The 22,500-nt window shown below is 43.7% G+C and overlaps 1 protein-coding gene across 4 annotated transcripts in view; it reads left to right on the top strand.

Moving 5' to 3' along the window:
• nfic (nuclear factor I C) overlaps positions 1-22,500 on the top strand; it is a 62,599-nt gene that overhangs the window by 3,020 nt on the left and 37,079 nt on the right. For 2 of the 4 annotated variants that reach the window (XM_062960114.1, XM_062960113.1), the window contains exon 2: positions 12,864-13,395. In XM_062960114.1, coding sequence (XP_062816184.1) covers positions 12,864-13,395 — 532 coding nt within the window. Of the gene's footprint in view, positions 1-925; positions 13,396-22,500 lie in introns of those variants that run through there. The other 2 variants (XM_062960112.1, XM_062960111.1) reach the window with 2 other exon arrangements.

Genomic DNA, 22,500 nt, shown 5'->3' with positions numbered 1-22,500 from the left:
TAATAATAATAATAATAATAATAATAATAATAATAATAGAATGATAATTCCAGCCTTGCAACTCTCTCTCTCCTTCTCTCCTGGCAATAATAATAATAATAGAATAATAATAATAATAATAATAATAATAATAATAATAATAATAATAATAATAGAATGATAATTCCAGCCTTGCAACTCTCTCTCTCCTTCTCTCCTGGCAATAATAATAATAATAGAATAATAATAATAATAATAATAATAATAATAATAATAGAATGATAATTCCAGCCTTGCAACTCTCTCTCTCCTTCTCTCCTGGCAATAATAATAATAATAGAATAATAATAATAATAATAATAATAATAATAATAATAATAATAATAATAGAATGATAATTCCAGCCTTGCAACTCTCTCTCTCCTTCTCTCCTGGCAATAATAATAATAATAATAATAATAATAATAATAATAATAATAATATATTATTATTATTATTATTATTATTTTCATATATTATATTATTTTATTATTATTATTCATATATTACTACTACTACTACTACATTATGTGTGGATGATGGTTCCTGTTGTTGTTGTTGTTGTTATTATTATTATTATTATGTTAGTCATATATTATTATGTGTGGATGATGGTTTCTGTTGTTATTATTATATTATTATTCATATATTATTATTACATTATGAGTGGATGATGGTTCCTGTTGTTGTTGTTATTATTATATTATTCATATATTACTATTATTATTATTATTACTACTACATTATGTGTGGATGATGGTTTCTGTTATTATTATTATATTATTCATATATTATTATTATTACATGATGTGTGGATGATGGTTTCTGTTATTATTTTATTTTTATTTTAATATTATTATTATTATTATTATTATTATTGCATTATATGTGGATGATGGTTTCTGTTGTTATTATTATTATTATGTTATTCATATATTATTGTTTTTACATTGTGTGGATGATAGTTTCTGTTATTATTTTTATATTATTATATTAGATTATTATTATTATTATTTTGGTGAAAATGTGTGGATGATGGTTTCTGTTATGTTATTATATGGTTATGGTATATTATTATTATTTTGGGGAGATATGTGTGGATGATGGTTTCTGTTATTATTATGTTATTATATGGTTATGTTATATTATTATGTTGGGGATACGTGTATGTTGGTTTATGTTATTATATTATTATACTATATAGAAGGCTATAGGAATGTATGGCGAGGGAAAAAGAAGAGGGTATAGGACCTTATGGCAAGTGGGAAGCATATGGGACCCGAAGGCAAGAAGAATATAGGATCCTATGGGAAGCAAGGAGACTATAGGACACTATGAGTATAGAAAGAGTATAGAATATTACAAGCAAGGGGAGTATAGGACCTTATGGCAAGTGAGGAGGGTATAGGGTTCTATGGAAAGCATATAGAGCCGTATGGCAAGCAAGGAGGGTATGGCATCCTATGGGAAGCAAGGAGAGTATAGGACCCTATGGGAAAGAGTATAGAATATTACAAGCAAGGGGAGTATAGGACCTTATGGCAAGTGAGGAGGGTATAGGGTCCTATGGAAAGCATATAGAGCCGTATGGCAAGCAAGGAGGGTATGGGATCCTATGGAAAGCATATAGGGCCATATGGCAAGCAAGGAGGGTATGGGATACTATGGAAAGCAAAGAGAGTATAGAATCCTATGGAAAGCAAGGAAAGTATAGGACCGTATGGAAAGCAAGGAGAGTATAGATCCTATGGAAACAATATAGGGCCACATGGTAAGCAAGGAGGGTATGGGATCCTATGGAAAGCAAAGAGAGTATAGAATCCTATGGAAAGCAAGGAAAGTATAGGACCGTATGGAAAGCAAGGAGAGTATAGATCCTATGGAAAGCATATAGGGCCACATGGTAAGCAAGGAGGGTATGGGATCCTATGGAAAGCATAGAGGGCCATATGGCAAGCAAGGAAGGCATGGGATCCAACGGAAAGCAAGGAGAGTATAGGACCGTATGGAAAGCACATAGGGCCATATGGCAAGCAAGGAGGGTATGGGATCCTATGGAAAGCAAGGAGAGTATAGAATCCTATGGAAAGCAAGGAGAGTATAGGACCGTATGGAAAGCAAGGAGAGTATAGGATCCTATGGAAAGCAAGGAGAGTATAGGATACTATGGAAAGCATATAGGGGCATATGGCAAGCAAGGAGGGTATGGGATCCTATGGAAAGCAAGGAGAGTATAGGATCCTATGGAAAGCATATAGGGGCATATGGCAAGCAAGGAAGGTATGGGATCCTATGGAAAGCAAGGAGAGTATAGGATCCTATGGAAAGCATATAGGGGCATATGGCAAGCAAGGAAGGTATGGGATCCTATGGAAAGCAAGGAGAGTATAGGATCCTATGGAAAGCATATAGGGCTGTATGGCAAGCAAGGAGGGTATGGGATCCCATGGAAAGCAAGGAGAGTATAGGATCCTATGGAAAGCATATAGGGGCATATGGCAAGCAAGGAGGGTATGGGATCCTATGGAAAGCAAGGAGAGTATAGGATCCTATGGAAAGCATATAGGGGCATATGGCAAGCAAGGAAGGTATGGGATCCTATGGAAAGCAAGGAGAGTATAGGATCCTATGGGAAAGAGTATAGAATATTACAAGCAAGGGGAGTATAGGACCATATAGCAAGCAAGGAGGGTATAGGATCCTATGGAAAGCATGCATCCGAGGCCTGTTCTGCTCCGATCGATCTGCTGCGTGGCCATAAAATATTCACAGGCCCGTGTCCGCGGGAGGAAAAGCCCACGAGGCCCGGGATTTTGCAGAAGTTTGCCAGCCAAAAAACTCTCTATGCATGCATGTATATATCCATATACTATATATATACATACATATATATATATATGCAAATAGTAAGTGTCCAGGCACAAGTGTCGTCCACCGTTGACTTGTGTTGCGTACGAATCTGGCCTTCTGGAGCACGGTTTCGGCGACGGTCCTCTGGCCATTTGCAAAGTTTGGCCTCCTCGAGCCGCTCTTTTCCGTCCCCGCGATCGATCGATCGATCCAGCCATCGATCGATCGATCGGCCAGAGTTTTATTTAATTATATCCAACGCAGAGAGAGAGAGAAAGAGAGAGAGATAGAAACGCCTTCCTTGCGTTCGGTGGATGTGTTAACTGTTTACAACCCGGAGTTTAGCTCGAGCAGAACGGCACGGAATAGGAATAGGAATCTCCGCGGATACGGAAACCCTGGGAACTCCGTATCCGCGATGCCCGAGCCCCATTCTGTGCAATAGGACACGCTTTGCTGTGGACGATGGGATCGTCTGTGTCACTGGATTTGATTTAATGTTATGATTGACTGAGAGTCTACTGCAATAATGATGAGGGTGAAGATGAGAGTGAGTTCTGGTTAATTGAGAGTCTACTATAATGATGATGATGATGACAAGTTCGGGTTAACTGTTGTGATGATGATGGCGAGTTCCGGTTAACTGGGAGTCTACTACAATAATAACTGAGATGAAGATGAGTTCCTGTTAACTGAGAGTCTACTATAATAATGAGGATGAGTTCTGGTTAACTGAGAGTCCACTATAATAATGAGGATGAGTTCTGGTTAACTGAGAGTCCACTATAATAATGAGGATGAGTTCTGGTTAACTGAGAGTCCACTATAATAATGAGGATGAGTTCTGGTTAACTGAGAGTCCACTATAATAATGAGGATGAGTTCTGGTTAACTGAGAGTCTACTTTAATAACGATGGCGAGTTCTGGTTAACCAAGAGTCTATTGTCATCATGGTATAGATGAGGACAGGTTCCAGTTAACTGAGAGTCTACTGTAATGAGGATGAGGGTGAGTTCTGGTTAATTGAGAATCTATTGTCATCATGATGTAGATTGAGGATGATTTCTGGTTAACTCAGAGTCTATTGTAATAATTATGCAGATGGAGAGGAGGGCGAGTTCTGGTTAACTGAGAGTATTGTCATCATGGTATAGATGGGGATAGGTTCTGGTTAACTGAGAGTATTGTCATCATGGTATAGATGGGGATAGGTTCTGGTTAACTGAGAGTATTGTCATCATGGTATAGATGAGGATAGGTTCTGGTTAACTGAGAGTATTGTCATCATGGTATAGATGGGGATAGGGTCTGGTTAACTGAGAGTATTGTCATCATGGTATAGATGGGGATAGGTTCTGGTTAACTGAGAGTATTGTCATCATAGTATAGATGGGGATAGGGTCTGGTTAACTGAGAGTATTGTCATCATGGTATAGATGGGGATAGGTTCCGGTTAACTGAGAGTATTGTCATCATGGTATAGATGGGGATAGGTTCTGGTTAACTGAGAGTATTGTCATCATGGTATAGATGGGGATAGGTTCTGGTTAACTGAGAGTATTGTCATCATGGTATAGATGAGGATAGGTTCTGGTTAACTGAGAGTATTGTCATCATGGTATAGATGGGGATAGGTTCTGGTTAACTGAGAGTATTGTCATCATGGTATAGATGAGGATAGGTTCCAGTTAACTGAAAGTCTACTGTAATGAGGATGAGGGTGAGTTCTGGTTAATTGAGAATCTATTGTCATCATGATGTAGATTGAGGATGATTTCTGGTTAACTCAGAGTCTATTGTAATAATTATGCAGATGGAGAGGAGGGCGAGTTCTGGTTAACTGAGAGTATTGTCATCATGGTATAGATGGGGATAGGTTCTGGTTAACTGAGAGTATTGTCATCATGGTATAGATGGGGATAGGTTCTGGTTAACTGAGAGTATTGTCATCATGGTATAGATGAGGATAGGTTCTGGTTAACTGAGAGTATTGTCATCATGGTATAGATGGGGATAGGTTCTGGTTAACTGAGAGTATTGTCATCATGGTATAGTTGAGGATAGGTTCCGGTTAACAGTGATGGTGATAATATTACTGCTGTTGCAAATCGAAGATCCCTCTGGCTCTTTCCCAAAACCTGGAGGATTCCTTCCTGGGGAGATTTGCGACCGTTGTTTATCCCGGACGAGTCCCCAGCTGGTCTGGCCTCCCAAAAATAGTCCTGGCAACCCCGGAGCCGCTCTCCGCCAGGCCTTGGGAGCGAGTGACCCGCTTGATCCGCATCCAGGTCTGGCTCGGCCTTCCTCTGCTGGCCCGAGACCCGGGAAAGGCAAAGAGATGACACTCTCTCGGCCGGTCAAACGGGATCCTCGGCTTCTCCGGACACTTCCTTTGTGATGCAACCGGGGTTCTCCGTTCCCTTGTTTATTTCGAGGATCCTATCACGAGTACGTCGGACGGGGACTTTTCCCGAACTTCGTAAATCTGTCAATCCCACAGTAGATATATCTTTCAAAATAACGCTCTCACCCTGAAATACCTTCACGGAACGATAAATTGGGACCGGAACCTGTATAGGATTTGTATAGGAATTGTATAGGATTCAATACTATCGAGACTTGAGATATCATACTATAGTTATAGCTTTCAAGGCAACACTCTCGCCCTGAGATTCCTCCACAGAATGACGAATTGGGACCGGATCCTGAGACCCATCAACCCCACTCATCCATTACCCCAGTGACCCCAAAAAACATTATTATTTGGATAGGATTCAATACTATCGAGACTTGAGATATCATACTATAGTTATAGCTTTCAAGGCAACACTCTCGCCCTGAGATTCCTCCACAGAATGACAAATTGGGACCGGATCCTGAGACCCATCAACCCCACTCGTCCATTACCCCAGTGACCCCAAAAAACATTATTATTTGTATAGGATTCAATACTATCGAGACTTGAGATATCATACTATAGTTATAGCTTTCAAGGCAACACTCTCGCCCTGAGATTCCTCCACAGAATGACGAATTGGGACCCGATACAAGTAATAATTTTTTTTGGGTGATTGGGGTAATGGATGAGTGGGGTTGACGGGTCTCAGGATCAGGTTCCAATTTGTCATTCCGTGGAGGAATATTAGGGCGAAAGTGTAGCCTTGAAAGATACAACTATAGTAAGACATTTCAAGACTCTGAAAGTGCTGATAGTATTGACCCTACACAAGTAATATAGTAATAGTAGTAGTGACCCTATATAAATAATATAGTAATGGATGAGTGGGATTGACGGGTCTCAAGATATGGTCCCTATTCGTCATTCCGTGGAGGAATATTAGGGCGAGAGTGTAGCCTTGAAAGATACAACTATAGTAAGACATTTCAAGACTCCGAAAGTGCTGATAGTATTGACCCTACACAAGTAATATAGTAATAGTAGTTGTGACCCTATATAAATAATATAGTAATGGATGAGTGGGATTGACAGGTCTCAAGATATGGTCCCTATTCGTCATTCCGTGGAGGAAAATTAGGGCGAGAGTGTAGCCTTGAAAGATACAACTATAGTAAGATATTTCAAGACTCTAGTAGTGCCAATGGTATTGACCCTATACAAGTAATATAGTAATAGTAGTACTGACTGTATATAAATAATATAGTAATGGATGAGTGGGATTGACAGGTCTCAGGGTCTGGTCTCTATTCGTCAGTCTGTGGAGGAATCTTAGGGCGAGAGCGTTGCCTTGAACGATATAAATATAGCAAGATATTTCTAGACTTCAGATTTGCCGATAGTATCGACCTTATACAAGTCATATAGTAATGGACGAGTGAGTTTGACAGGTCTCAGGATCCGGTCCCAATTTGTCATTCCGTGGAGGAATCTCAGGGCGAGAGCGTTGCCTTGAAAGATATAACTATAGTAATATATTTCAAGTTGATAGGATTGGCCCTATACAAGTCATATAGTAATAGTAGTACTGACCCTATACAAGTCATATAGTAATAGTAGTACTGACCCTATACAAGTCATATAGTAATAGTAGTACTGACCCTATACAAGTCATATAGTAATAGTAGTACTGACCCTATACAAGTCATATAGTAATAGTAGTACTGACCCTATACAAGTCATATAGTAATAGTAGTACTGACCCTATACAAGTCATATAGTAATAGTAGTACTGACCCTATACAAGTCATATAGTAATAGTAGTACTGACCCTATACAAGTCATATAGTAATAGTAGTACTGACCCTATACAAGTCATATAGTAATAGTAGTACTGACCCTATACAAGTCATATAGTAATAGTAGTACTGACCATATACAAGTCATATAGTAATAGTAGTACTGACCCTATACAAGTCATATAGTAATAGTAGTACTGACCATATACAAGTCATATAGTAATAGTAGTACTGACCCTATACAAGTCATATAGTGATAGTAGTACTGACCCTATACAAGTCATATAGTAATGGACGAATGGGATTGATTGGTCTCAGGATCAGGTCCCAATTTGTCATTTCATGGAGGAAACTTAGGGCAAGAGCGTTGCCTTGAAAGATACAACTAGAGTAAGATATATCAAGACGCCATAAGTGCTGATAGTAATAATGTTTTTTGGGTGATTGGGGTCATGGATGAGTGGGGTTGATGGGTCACAGGATCAGGTTCCAATTCATCATTCCGAGGAGGAAACTTAGGGCGAGAGTGTTGCCTTGAAAGATACAACTATAGTAAGATATTTCAAGTCTCCAGAAGTGCCAATATTATTGAACACTATACAAGTAAATAAGGTTTTTTTGGGGTGATTGGGGTCATGGATGAGTAGGATTGATGGGTCACAGGATCTGGTCCCAATTCATCATTCCGTGAAGGAATCTTAGGGCGAGAGTGTTGCCTTGAAAGATACAACTATAGTAAGATATTTCAAGTCTCCAGAAGTGCCGATATTATTGAACACTATACAAGTAAATAAGGTTTTTTGGGGTGATTGGGGTCATGGATGAGTAGGATTGATGGGTCACAGGATCTGGTCCCAATTCGTCATTCCGTGAAGGAATCTTAGGGCGAGAGCGTTGCCTTGAAAGATATATCTATAGTGGGATTAGAAAAGGTCTCAGTCCGACGTACATGGGATGGGATCCCCGAAGTAAACAAGGGAACGGATCCGTGTTGCGAGGAGACGGAAGTGCCGGAAGAAGCCAAGAATCCCCCGCTTGACCGGCCGAGACAACCTAATCCCTTTCCCAGGTCTAGTTGCCGCAATAATCGGGGGGAAAGGGCCAGGCCGGGCTTAGCGGGTGGCTATAGATAGCCTTGGAAAGAGGCTTTGAAAGGAGAAGGACACCCGTTGCCAACCTCAGGGTGGTGTCCTCGGATGAGCGGAGTGGCCCTGAGTTTCTCCTCCTTTTCCCCGTTCTTCTTCTTTTCCCCTTGAGAATGAAATTTTCTCCCCGAATTCCCCTTGAAAACGAAATTTTTCTCCCTGAATTATAGTACTTATTTATTTCCCCGAATTTCCCTTGTCAATGATAATATTTATTTATTTAAGTATTATTTGTTTAATAATACTTGTATTTCCGCCCCCTCTCCCCGAGGAGAATGGGAGCTTTCTTGAGAATGAATGAAAATCTTGAGAGTGAAATTTTCTCCCCGTATTCCCCTGAGAACGAAATTTTCTCTCTGAATTTCTCTTGTAATTTTCTCCCCAGATTATAATATTTATTTATTTATTACTTAATAATACTTGTATTTCCGCCGTCTCTCTCCGAGGAGACTCATGAGGATGGGAATTTTCTTGAGAATGAATGAAATTTTTGAGAATGAAATTTTCTCCCAGAATTTTCCTTGTGAACGAAATTTTCTCCCTGAATAATAATAATATTGGATATGTATTCCGCCCTTTCTCCCTGACGGGATTCATGAGAATTTTCTTGAGAACAAATGAAATTCTTGCGAGTGAAATTTCCTCCTGTAATTTCCCTTGAGAACAAAATTTTCTCCCCGAATTATAATAATTCATGTATTCCACCCTCTCTCCCCGAGACTCACGAGAATTTTCTTGAGAACAAATGAAATTCTTGAGAGCGAAATTTTCTCCCCAAATTTCCCTTATGAATGAAATTTTCTCCCTGAATTATAATATTATTTATTTAAGTATTTTTTTATTTAATAATACTCGTTTTTCTGCCCTCTCTCCCCAAGGAGACTCGTGAGAATGGGAATTTTCTTGAGAATGAGAATTTTCTCGAGAGCGAAATTTTCTCCCCGAATTTCCCTTGCAAAGAAATTTTTCTCCTTGAATTTCCCTTATGAATGAAATTTTCTCCTTAAATTATAACAATACTGTATATTTATTCCGCCCTTTCTCCCTGAGGGGACTCATGAGAATTTTCTTGAGAATGAATGAAATTATTGAGAGTGAAATTTTTTCCTCGAATTTCCCTTGAGAGTGAAATTTTCTCCTCGAGTCATAATAATACTCGTATTCCACCCTCTCTCCCCGAGGAGACTCATAAGAATGGGAATTTTCTTGTGAATGAATGAAATTCTTGAGAGTGAAATTTTCTCCCCGAATTTCCCTTGTGAATGAAATTTTCTCCCCGAATTCCCCCTGCGAACGAAATTTTCTCCCTGAATTCTCCTTGTGAACGAAAATTTCTCCCTAAAATATGATGATACTGTATATGTATCCCGCCTTTTCTCCCCGAGGAGACTCATGAGAATTTTTTTTGAGAATGAATGAAATTCTTGAGTGTGAAATTTTCTCCCCGAATTCGTCTTGAGAACGAAATTTTCTCCCCAAACGAAACTAGGGAAGTTGTATGTTTTCCGGGCTGTATGGCCATGTTACAGAAGTATTATCTCCTGACGTTTCGCCCACATCTATGGCAGGCATCCTCGGAGGTTGTGAGGATGCCTGCCATAGATGTGGGTGAAATGTCAGGAGAGAATGCTTCTGGAACATGGCCATACAGCTGGGAAAACATACAACCCTGTGATCCCGGCCATGAAAGCCTTCGACAACACATGAAACTAGGGAAGAAACTGGCAAAAACATATCTCTGATTGGGTTAGGACTCTGGGAAGCCGTGGTTCGGATCCGAGAGTTCCAAGGTATGAATCTAGGATCGAACTGCTATAACTCCGCCATTCGGATGGCCTGAGAAGTCTGACGTTCCAAACCGGAACGAAGGCCCGGCGTCCCTAATCTCTTTTGCGTTGGTTTGTTTTCCGTTGCCTGCCGAATTGATCTGGCCCCGGGGTCCTTTGCAAGCGGATTAGCTCCACACGGCATCTTTGTGCCGGGGCTAATTCTAATCTGTCGGGAGGGAAAGTTGTCGGAGTGGCTGATCGGATTTCGGGGGCCCGTCCGTCCGTCCCGGCCTGCGGTTCACGCAAGGCTGAGCCCTCCGTTAATCCCGGCGGCTCGCCCTTCCCTTCCTCCGGGGCAGGAATTCCAAAGGGTTTCCATGCGGAGCCTCCCTTCTCTGGAGGTTTTGGAAGCCGAGACTGGCTGGCCATCTGCCGGGAAGGCTCTGTGTATTTCGGTGTGAGAATGGGATCGAAAATGCATGGCCCCTGTGGTCAGTCTCTTCCAACTCTAGGATTCCATGGTTCTATTATTATTATTATTAGTAGTAGTAGTAGTAGTAGTAGTATTAAGCAGAGCCTAGCTGGCCATCTGTCGGGAAGGCTTTGATTGTGAATTTTAGAATGGGGTCAATGGCATGGCTCTTGGGGTCAGTCTCTTCCAAGTCTAGGATTCTATCATTCCATTATTATTATTATTATTATATTATTGTTGTCATTGTTCTTATTATTATATAGAGTTCTCTTCTAACATTAGGATTCTATAATTGTTTTAATTATTATTCTTAAGCAGAGCATGGATGGCCATCTGTCGGGAAAGCTTTGATTGGGTATTTCAGTGATAGAGTGGGGTCAGACTGGATGGTCCTTGGGGTCAGTCTCTTCCAACACTACGATTCTATAATCTATTATTATTATCATTATCATTATTATTATTATTATTATGATGCAGAGCCTGGCTGGGCTTTGATTGTGTATTGCGATTGTAGAATAGGGTCAGACTACATGGCCCTTGGGGTCCCTTCCGACTTTAGGACACTTTCATTCTTTAACAAATTACCCTTCAAACCACACCATGTGATTTGTTGGCTTCCAGGACGAAACGAGGGCATTTGGATACATTTCGTGTTCGCGAAAAATTCAAAAATTCCCAAAAATTAACAGATGGGCTCAACATCCCAAAATTTGGGGGGCAAATAGTGGAAAGGGTGTGGCAGAACTACAGTGAGTTTCGTCCCGATCGCACAACAATCGAGGGAGAAACGAGCCCACTTGGTTCGACGAAAAATGCGTTATTTCGTGACCATTGCCGCAATTGTGTGTGTCCGTAATTTTGGACACACCTTGAAAATGATCCGCGCCCCTCCCCAATTTCTGAAAATATGGAATTGTTTAGGTCCGTAATTTTGGAAACTCCTTGAAAATGAGACACTCCCCTCCCCAATTTCCGAAAATACGGAATTGTTTAGGTCCATAATTTTTGAAACTCCTCGAAAACGAGACACTCCCCTCCCCAATTTCTGAAAATACAGAATTGTTTAGGTCCGTAATTTTGGAAACTCCTCGAAAACGAGACACTCCCCTCCTCAATTTCTGAAAATACGGAATTGTTTAGGCCCGTAATTTTTGAAACTCCTCGAAAACGAGACACTCCCCTCCCCAATTTCCGAAAATACGGAATTGTTTAGGTCCGTAATTTCAAACCCATCTCAAAAATGATCCACTCCCCTCCCGAATTTCTGAATTTCCGGACCGAAACAATTGCTGCACTTGTTGAGGTCCGTAATTTCGGACATACCTCGAAAATGATCCGCACCCTTCCCCAATTTCGTAATGAGTATTGAAACATTTTTATTGATCGTACAACCCTAGCGTGTGTGTATACATATGTGTGTGTGTGTGTGTGTGTGTGTGTATGTGTGTGTGTGGGTTTGCCCAGCGGCGGGAGGCTGAAATCCAATCGGGGATTATCCCGTCCTGAACGGCAGATGTACACGGCTGGCTAATGAATTACTCCCAGTGGAGACCTTACCTGGCCTGAACTTCCGTTACCTTGTCCCCTCATGGTCCTCGTTCGACCTTGGCCACATTGTTTTGTGCGGTGAGAATCCTGGGAGTTGTAGTTTGACGCGGGAGTTAATAAATCAATGGGCCCGGATGCAAACACTTGTTTCCAAAAAGAGAAAGAAACACGTTGATGAAAGTTGGGTGGAGATACATGTTTCTGCACTGCTTGCAGACATCTGTTTCATACTGATTTAATGGTGTGCTTGGGATTTATAGTTTGCAACTCAGAAGTGTTGAGATCCAAGGGATCATGTTGATGGTCCTTCTCTCGTTGGTTGGACATTGAGGTTGAATGGACAGTGTTGATGATCCTTCTTTAGTTGGATGTTGAGACTGAAGAAATTGTGTTGATGGTCCTTCTTTGGTTGGACGTTGAGGTTGAATGGATGGTGTTGATGGTCCTTCTTTGGTTGGACGTTGAGTGAAGAAATTGTGTTGATGGTCTTTCTTTGGTTGGACTTTGAGACTGAAGAAATGGTATTGATGGTCTTTGGTTTGATGTTGAGGTTTGGATGGTGTTGACGGTCCTTTGGTTGGAGGTTGAGGTTGAATGGATGGTGTTGACGGTCCTTCCTTGGTTGGACGTTGAGGTTAAAGCAATGGTGTTGAGGGTCCTTCTCTCTATGGTGGGACATTGAGGTTGAAGGGATGGTATTGATGGACCTTCTCTCTTTAGTGGGACATTGAGGTTGAAGAGAAGGTGTTGATGGCTCTTCTTTGGTTGGACGTTGAGGTTGAAGGGATGGTATTGATGGACCTTCTCTCTTTGGTGGGATGATGTTGTTGACGCTGTTTCTCTCTTCCGTTCTTCTCCTCCCCCAGGATGAGTTCCATCCCTTCATTGAGGCCCTGCTCCCCCACGTCCGGGCCTTCGCCTACACCTGGTTCAACCTCCAGGCCCGGAAGCGCAAGTACTTCAAGAAGCACGAGAAGCGGATGACCAAGGACGAGGAGCGGGCGGTCAAGGACGAGCTGCTGAACGAGAAGCCCGAGGTGAAGCAGAAGTGGGCCTCGCGCTTGCTGGCCAAGCTGCGCAAGGACATCCGGCCCGAGTACCGCGAGGACTTTGTCCTCTCCATCACGGGCAAGAAGTCCTCCTGCTGCGTCCTCTCCAACCCGGACCAGAAGGGCAAGATGCGCCGCATCGACTGCCTGCGCCAGGCCGACAAGGTCTGGCGCCTGGACCTGGTCATGGTGATCCTCTTCAAGGGGATCCCGCTGGAGAGCACCGACGGGGAGCGCCTGGTGAAGGCCCCACAGTGCACCAACCCCATCCTCTGCGTCCAGCCCCACCACATCAGCGTCTCCGTCAAGGAGCTCGACCTCTACTTGGCCTATTTCGTCCGGGAGAGAGGTAAGCGTCCGGGGGTCCGAGTCCCCAGGGGTGCTTGTGGGCCACTTGGGTTGTGTCTACACTTGTTTGGGTCTGCTCTGGGTCCGGGTCCCTGGGGGTGCTTATGGGTCACTAGGGTTGGGTCTACACTTGTACGGGTTTCCTCTGGGTCTGGGTCCCGGGGGCGCTTATGGGCCACTTGGGTTGGGTCTGCTCTGAGTCCAAGTCTCCAGGGATGCTTATGGGCAACTTGGGTTGGGTCTACACTTGTACGAGTCTGCTCTAAGTCCGGGTCCCGGGGGCGCTTATGGGCCACTTGGGTTGGGTCTACACTTGTACTGGTTTGCTCTGGGTCCGGGTCACCAGGGGTGCTTATGGGCCACTTGGGTTGGGTCTACACTTGTACTGGTTTGCTCTGGGTCCGGGTCACCAGGGGTGCTTATGGGCCACTTGGGTTGGGTCTGCTCTGGGTCCGAGTCTCCAGGGATGATTATGGGCCACTTGGATTGGGTCTACACTTGTACGAGTCTGCTCTGGGTCCGGGTCACCAGGGGTCCTTATGAGCCACTTGGGTTGGGTCTGCTCTGGGTCCGAGTCCCCAGGGATGATTATGGGCCACTTGGGTTGGGTCTACACTTGTATGAGTCTGCTCTGGGTCCAGGTCCCGGGAGTACTTATGGGCCACTTGGGTTGGGTCTACACTTGTACGAGTCTGTTCTGGGTCCGGGTTTCCAGGGGTGCTTATGGGCCACTTGGGTTGGGTCTATACTTGTACGAGTCTGCTCTGGGTCCGGGTCTCCAGGGGTGCTTATGGGCCACTTGGGTTGGGTCTGCTCTGGGTCCGAGTCCCCAGGGATGATTATGGGCCACTTGGGTTGGGTCTACACTTGTACGAGTCTGCTCTGGGTCCGGGTCCCGGTGGTCCTTATGGGCCACTAGGGTTGGGTCTACACTTGTACGGGTCTGCTCTGGGTCCGGGTCTCTGGGAGCGCTTATGGGTCACTAGGGTTGGGTCTACACTTGTACTAGTTTCCTCTGGGTCCGGGTCCCGGGGGCGCTTATGGGCCACTTGGGTTGGGTCTGCTCTGAGTCCGAGTCCCCAGGGATGATTATGGGTCACTAGGGTTGGGTCTACACTTGTACGGGTCTGCTCTGGGTCCAGGTCTCTGGGAGCGCTTATGGGTCACTAGGGTTGGGTCTACACTTGTACTAGTTTCCTCTGGGTCCGGGTCCCGGGGGCGCTTATGGGCCACTTGGGTTGGGTCTACACTTGTACTGGTTTGCTCTGGGTCCGGGTCACCAGGGGTGCTTATGGGCCACTTGGGTTGGGTCTGCTCTGGGTCCGAGTCTCCAGGGATGATTATGGGCCACTTGGATTGGGTCTACACTTGTACGAGTCTGCTCTGGGTCCGGGTCACCAGGGGTCCTTATGAGCCACTTGGGTTGGGTCTGCTCTGGGTCCGAGTCCCCAGGGATGATTATGGGCCACTTGGGTTGGGTCTACACTTGTATGAGTCTGCTCTGGGTCCAGGTCCCGGGAGTACTTATGGGCCACTTGGGTTGGGTCTACACTTGTACGAGTCTGTTCTGGGTCCGGGTCACCAGGGGTCCTTATGGGCCACTTGGGTTGGGTCTATACTTGTACAAGTCTGTTCTGGGTCCGGGTTTTCAGGGGTGCTTATGGGCCACTTGGGTTGGGTCTATACTTGTACGAGTCTGCTCTGGGTCCGGGTCTCCAGGGGTGCTTATGGGCCACTTGGGTTGGGTCTACCTTGTACAAGTCTGCTCTGGGTCCGGGTCCCGGTGGTCCTTATGGGCCACTAGGGTTAGGTCTACACTTGTACGGGTCTGCTCTGGGTCCGCGTCTCTGGGAGCGCTTATGGGTCACTAGGGTTGGGTCTACACTTGTACTAGTTTCCTCTGGGTCCGGGTCCCGGGGGCGCTTATGGGCCACTTGGGTTGGGTCTGCTCTGGGTCCGAGTCCCCAGGGATGATTATGGGTCACTAGGGTTGGGTCTACACTTGTACTAGTTTCCTCTGGGTCCGGGTCCCGGGGGCGCTTATGGGCCACTTGGGTTGGGTCTATACTTGTTTGGGTCTGTTTGTGGTCTGGGTCCCTGGGGGCGCTTATAAGCCACTTGGGTTGGGTCTACCCTTGTTTGGGTCTGCTCTGCATCTTGTAATGCGCTTCTGCATTAATGCGTTGAACGGGTTGTTTCCGTGCGCTGACCTTGACCCCGGTCGGTCGTCTGGGACTCAGAACGAGCCTTGAAATAATCACCTGATCCCTCTAATTGGTCACAAACCTCAGGCAGTAAATATGCGGCTGATAAGAGCTTCTTGGGCCTGTCACTTTCCCTGCCCTGGGAGGCCGCCTCCCTCCTTCCTTCTCTCCCGCTCCCTTTTTAAGGTGGATCCCGACTCCTGGTTAAGGCAGCACGGAGTAGCACGTTGGCCATTTTTCTCTGGACCAAAACAATCCCAGAATAGTTTCCATGGAATCTGTTTTTCTGGCGTCTGAATCTGTATCTTATAGTGTCTACTAGCTCCATCTTACATAGGACACCCTTGCGACCACGTTCGTCCTAACGTAGAAGCTCCGGGAGACGATACCTTTTGGGATTGCGAATCCCAGAATCCTCGGATTCTGGGATTTGTGTTGGGAAAAAAATAACTCGTTTTGGAATTTCCTAAGCATGGAGTTTCGTGAGTACGGAGATTGTACGAATTTTCCTAAGAATTGAGTTTCCTGAGTATGGAGATTGTACAATTTTTTTGCAGCAAAGTGGTTTTTCAACACAAAATTCGTTTTCGCGCAGAAAATACTATTTTCCCGAATTCAAGGATATTGTGAAATTTTGCGTTTCTGGTTCTCTGATGGTTGCCAACCAGTGAAACACTCCCACTCTCTTTCCCTGTGTGTCTCAGAGGGACCATTTTGACCAGGACCCACTTGACCAGGGACCACTTTAACCAGGGACTCCTTCTCCAGAGACCACTTGACCAGGGACAACTTTGACCAGGGACCACTTTGACCAGGAACAACTTTGACCACGGTCCACTTGACCAGGATTCAGTTGACCAGGGCCCGCTTTGACTAGAGACCACTTGACCAGGGTCCACTTGACCAGGACCACTTTGACCAGGGACCATTTGACCAGAAACCACTTGACTAGGGACTCTTTCTCCAGAGACCACTTGACCAGGGCCCATTTTAACCAGGGACCACCTTGACCAGGGACCACTTTGACCAGGGTCCACTTTACCAGGGTTCAGTTGACCAGGGCCCACTTTGACTAGAGACCACTCGTCCAGGGTCCAGTTGACTAGGACCACTTTGACCAGGGACCATTTGACCAGAAACCACTTGACTAGGGACTCTTTCTCCAGAGACCACTTGACCAGGGCCCATTTTAACCAGGGACCACCTTGACCAGGGACCACTTTGACCAGGGTCCACTTTACCAGGGTTCAGTTGACCAGGGCCCACTTTGACTAGAGACCACTTGACCAGGGTCCAGTTGACTAGGACCACTTTGACCAGGGACCATTTGACCAGAAACCACTTGACCAGGGACTCTTTCTCCAGAGATCACTTGACCAGGGCCCATTTTAACCAGGGACCACCTTGACCAGGAACCATTTTCATTCTCATGACCCACAGGTTGGGAACCACTGACATGGATGAGGTCTTTCCAGGGTGGATTTCCATCCACCGGGAGGGTTCGAGTGGGGTCTTCATGTGTTGTTGGCTGGAAGGCCATCGGGATCTCTTCTATGAGTTTTGCTCTGGATGGTGGATGCCGAGAGAAGGCTGGTTGGTTGTCCGTCATTAAGATGCGGCTCTCGTTGCCTCTGACATTATCAGTCTGGACCGGTTGCCATCTCCCCCTTCTCCCCTCTCCCTTCTTCGTGATGATGTTCTGCGTCAGCAGAATTTCGCTGAAACAACTCCAGAGGCGGTTATCCTCAACGGAGGGAGTGTGGGTCGTACGAGAGAGCCCCACCCCGCCCAAGGATCCCATACCGGGATCCGGACCCCCCCCCCCCCCCGAGTACCAGTCCCGCATCCGTACTCAGGTCTCACCCCTCCTGTGAGGATGCCTTTCGCCTCGTTTTCATGTTTTCACGAGGTGGGATTTCGCGACTGCAGTGGAGAGGAGGAGGAGGAGGTCAGGGCTGAAAGTCAAAAGCGGTGCAGCGTAATGGTAATCAATCTCCCGCCATCGATCAAAAGCGTTGTGTCGTGTTGCAGCCGTTCTGGCAAGGAAATGCCCTTGCGCGGCGGAACAGGGAGGGAGAAGAACAAGGGAACGAGAAGAAAGGTTTTCGCAGGAGAGGAGGCGGCCAAAACGGCATGGCGGACAACTGACCGTGGGCCGGATCTGAGAAAATTCCTCTCATGAGGTCCGGAACGGTTCTAGATGCCTGTTGTAGCACATTGGTAGTGCAACGGTGCTAGTTTAACTCCCATGGCAACCACTTATGGAGTCCTGGGTTGATGATGATGATAATAATAATAATAATACCAATAATAATAATAATAATAATAATAATAATAATAATAATATACCAATAATAATGTATATTATATACCAATAATAATGATGATAATAATAATAATACTATACCAATAATAATAATAATAATAATAATATATCAATATTAATATACCAACAATAATAAATAATATACCAATAATGAATCATAGAATCATAGAATCATAGAACAGTAGACTTGGAAGAGACCTCATGGGCCATCCAGTCCAACCCCATTCTGCCAAGAAGAAGGAAATCACATTCAAAGCATGATGATGATGATGATGATAATAATAATAATAATAATAATAATACTATACCAATAAAAATATACCAATAATAATAATAGTAATAATACTATACCAATAAAAATATACCAATAATAATAATAGTAATAATACTATACCAATAATAATAATAGTAATAATACTATACCAATAATAATAATAGTAATAATACTATACCAATAATAATAATAATAATAATAATAATAATAATAATAATAATAATATATCAATATATTATCTTGGCAGGGGGTTGGACTGGATGGCCCATGAGGTCTCTTCCAACTCTACTATTCTATGATTCTATGATAATATACCAATAATAATAATGCCAATAATAATAATAATAATAATAATATACCAATAATGATCATAATAATACTATACCAATAATAATATACAAATAATAATAATAATAATAATAATAATATACCAATAATGATCATAATAATACTATACCAATAATAATATACAAATAATAATAATAATAATAATAATAATAATAATAATATACCAATAATAATATATTTTTTCGTGTCAGGAGCAACTTGAGTCGCTTCTGGAGTGAGATAATTGGCCATCTGCAAGGACGTTGCCCAGGAGACATAGTTTTTACCATCCTTGTGGGAGGCTTCTCTCATGTTCCTGCATGTAGCTGGAGCTGAGAGAGGGAGCTCATCCGCGTTCTCCCCGGGTGGGATTCGAACCTGGCAGCCTTCAGGTCAGCAACCCAACCTTCAAGTCACGAGGCTTTAATCCACTATGCCACCGGAGGCTCCACTATAATAATAATAATAATAATAATAATAATAATAATAATAATAATAATAAATCAATAATAATAGATCATTAATAATAATACTATTAGTGTTAGTATCGTGGCCACAACCTGAACCAAATGGCAACAAAGTCTCAGGCTATTATTATCATTATATTCAGTATTATTATTATTATTATGTTATGATGATGATGGGCTTGATACAGTTCGTTTTTTGGCGCACGTGTCGGACGTCGTGTCGTAAGTATCGATTGAACGAATCCGATACGAATTCCGACGCGTAAGAAACCATTGCACAACTCTACTGTCTATCATTCGGTTGCAGGGAAGCCCAGGCCGTTGCGAGCGGGGATGCCTCACTCATCCTTTTAATAATAATAATAATAATAATAATAATAATAATACTATTAGTGTTAGTATCGTGGCCACAGCCTGAACCAAATGGCAACAAAGTCTCAGGCTATTATTATCATTATATTCATTATTATTATTATTATTATGTTATGATGATGATGGGCTTGATCCAGCTAGCTTTTGGCTCACGTGTCGGACGTCGCGTCGTAAGTACCGATTGAACAAATCCAATCCGAAATGGCAACAAAGTCTCAGGCTATTATTATCATTATATTCATCATCATCATTATTATTATTATTATTATTATTATTATTATTATTATGTTATGATGATGATGGGCTTTTTTGGCGCACGTGTCGAACGTCGCTTCGTAAGTACCAATTGAACAAATCCGATACGAATTCCGACGCGTAACGAAAACATTGCACAACTCTACTGTCTATCATTCGGTTGCAGGGAAGCCCAGGCCGTTGTGAGCAGGGATGCCTCACTCATCCTTTTCTCTTTCTTTCTCCCCGCTGAATTAAAGATGAGGCCGGGAGCCCGGCCTGCACCTGTCCCCGTCCTCCTCCTCCCGCCAGCCTTGGCAACTCCACCGTCTTCTAATGGGCTCGCAGTTACCCGCTTGGCCGCCCGCCCGCCCGCCTTCATTCAGTGCCACGGAGGCGGCAGCTGCTGGTGCTTCCCTTCGACGACGGCGGACAGATTTCTGCTGTCTCCCCCTCCCTCCCTCCCTCCCTCCCTCCCGGCCTGCCCGCCTGCCAGAAAGTCCATTAGGATCACTCATCCCCTTCTTGGCAGGCTCAGAGGTGCCAGCTTCCTTGGCAGCCGGGCGGGCGGAGGCATCAAAGGAACGCCTCGCTTCCCAAACGTGGGCAGATGCCGGAGGCGAGGGGCACCCAAAGGGGTTCCCCAGCTCCAGGCTTGCCCAGATGGCAGGTGCCCACCAACTGTGCCCTACGTGGTCTTCTTGGTCCCGTTGACAGATGGAGAGATGGATAGAAGCACGGATGAATGGATGAATACATGGCTAGATTAATGGCAGGATGGGTAGATAGATAGATGGATGGATGGATAGATGGACAGACAGTCAGCTACTATCTGTCGGTCCATCCATCCTATCTATGTTTCCATCTGTCCATCTATCCCTCCATGTATTCATCTATGTATGTATCTATCTCTCTATCCATCTATCCCTCTATCTACCTATCCATCCATCCGTCTGTCCCTCTATCTACCCCTCTATGTATCCATCCATCCATCTACCTGTCTATCATCCATCCATCCATCCATCCAATCTATCCATCTATCTATCTACCTGTCTGTCTATCATCCATTCATCCATCCAATCCATCCATCCATCCATCCAATCTATCCATCCATCCATCTATCTACCTGTCTGTCTATCATCTATTCATCCATCCAATCCATCCATCCATCTATCTACCTGTCTGTCTATCATCCATCCATCCATCTATCTACCTGTCTATCATCCATCCATCCATCCAATCTATCCATCCATCCATCCATCTACCTGTCTGTCTATCATCCATTCATCCATCCAATCTATCCATCCATCCATCCATCCATCCATCCATCTATCTACTTGTCTGTCTATCATCTATTCATCCATCCAATCCATCTATTCATCCATCCAATCCATCCATCCATCTATCTACCTGTCTGTCTATCATCCATTCATCCATCCAATCCATCCATCCATCTATCTACCTGTCTGTCTATCATCTATTCATCCATCCATCCATCCAGCCATCTATCTACCTGTCTGTCTATCATCTATTCATCCATCCAATCCATCCATCCATCTATCTACCTGTCTGTCTATCATCTATTCATCCATCCAATCCATCCATCCATCTATCTACCTGTCTGTCTATCATCCATTCATCCATCCAATCTATCCATCCATCCATCTATTTCTCTATCTAGTATCCATCCATCTATCAATCCATCTATTTATCTAGTAATATCCATCCATCCAATCTATCAATCTATCCATCCATCTATTTCTCTATCTAGTATCCATCCATCTATCAATCCATCTATTTATCTAGTAATATCCATCCATCCAATCTATCAATCTATCCATCCATCTATTTATCTATCTAGTATCCATCCATCCATCCATCCATCAATCCATTCATCTTCCTGTCTGTCATCCATCCATCCATCCATCCAATTTATCAATCAATCCATCCATCCATTTCTCTATCTAGTATCTATCTACCTATCTATCTGTCCATCAATTCTCTTTCTATCCATTCTTCCATTAATCTAGCCATCCTCCATCCATCCATCCATCCATCCATCCATTGATTCATCCGTACTTCTATCCATCTCTCCCAACTGTCCACCTGTCCTTCTATCCATCTGTCAACGGGACCAAGAGGACCACATTAGGCTATGATTATCATTATATTCATTATAATCATTATAATCATATTATTATTATTATTATTATTATTATTATTATTATTATTATTATATTTTATGATTATGATGGGCTCAATCCAGCTAGTTTTTGCCGCACACACGTGTCGGATATCACGTCATAAATATGGACTGAACGAAGTAGCGACCGAATTACGACACATAACGAAAACATTACACAACCCTACTATCTATAATTATAGATATAGATATATAGATAGAATGGATAGAAGTTGGAAGGACACACAAATAGTAGCTGACCAGCTCAGTAGATAGACGGATGATACAGACAGACAGATAGATACTAGATCAGATTTTTTTTTAACTGAAAGACATAGATTGGATAGCTATGTCTTTTGTGGCCAAATGTGGTGTGATTTGGTTTGGTGGTTTTGTTGTTTACTCCATGGGAAAAACGCACATTACATTTTTATATATATAGATATCTTGAGAACCCCTGGTCTCAAGGAATGATTTGGTAGGTTACCATGGATGGTAGAGGTTTCATGACACTCCGTGAGACTCCATGTGGAAAATGACGGGCGCGAATCGGGTGCCTAGACGGAGCAGACGGTGCCCACATGATGCCCGTGTGGGTCAACGGACTTGGCATCGGGGAGGGAATCCATGCCCGGGACCACTGAAGCGGTCGGACAATCGGACGCAGCTGTCGTCCTGGCGCTCGCCAGGCGATGGACCCTCCTTCTCTGCGAGTGGAGC

This window comes from Anolis carolinensis, unplaced genomic scaffold, assembly GCF_035594765.1.
Source record: "Anolis carolinensis isolate JA03-04 unplaced genomic scaffold, rAnoCar3.1.pri scaffold_7, whole genome shotgun sequence".
Taxonomy (NCBI): domain Eukaryota; kingdom Metazoa; phylum Chordata; class Lepidosauria; order Squamata; family Dactyloidae; genus Anolis; species Anolis carolinensis.
The sequence above is the reverse complement of the archived record's forward strand: the minus strand, read 5'-3'. Positions and strand labels throughout refer to the sequence as shown.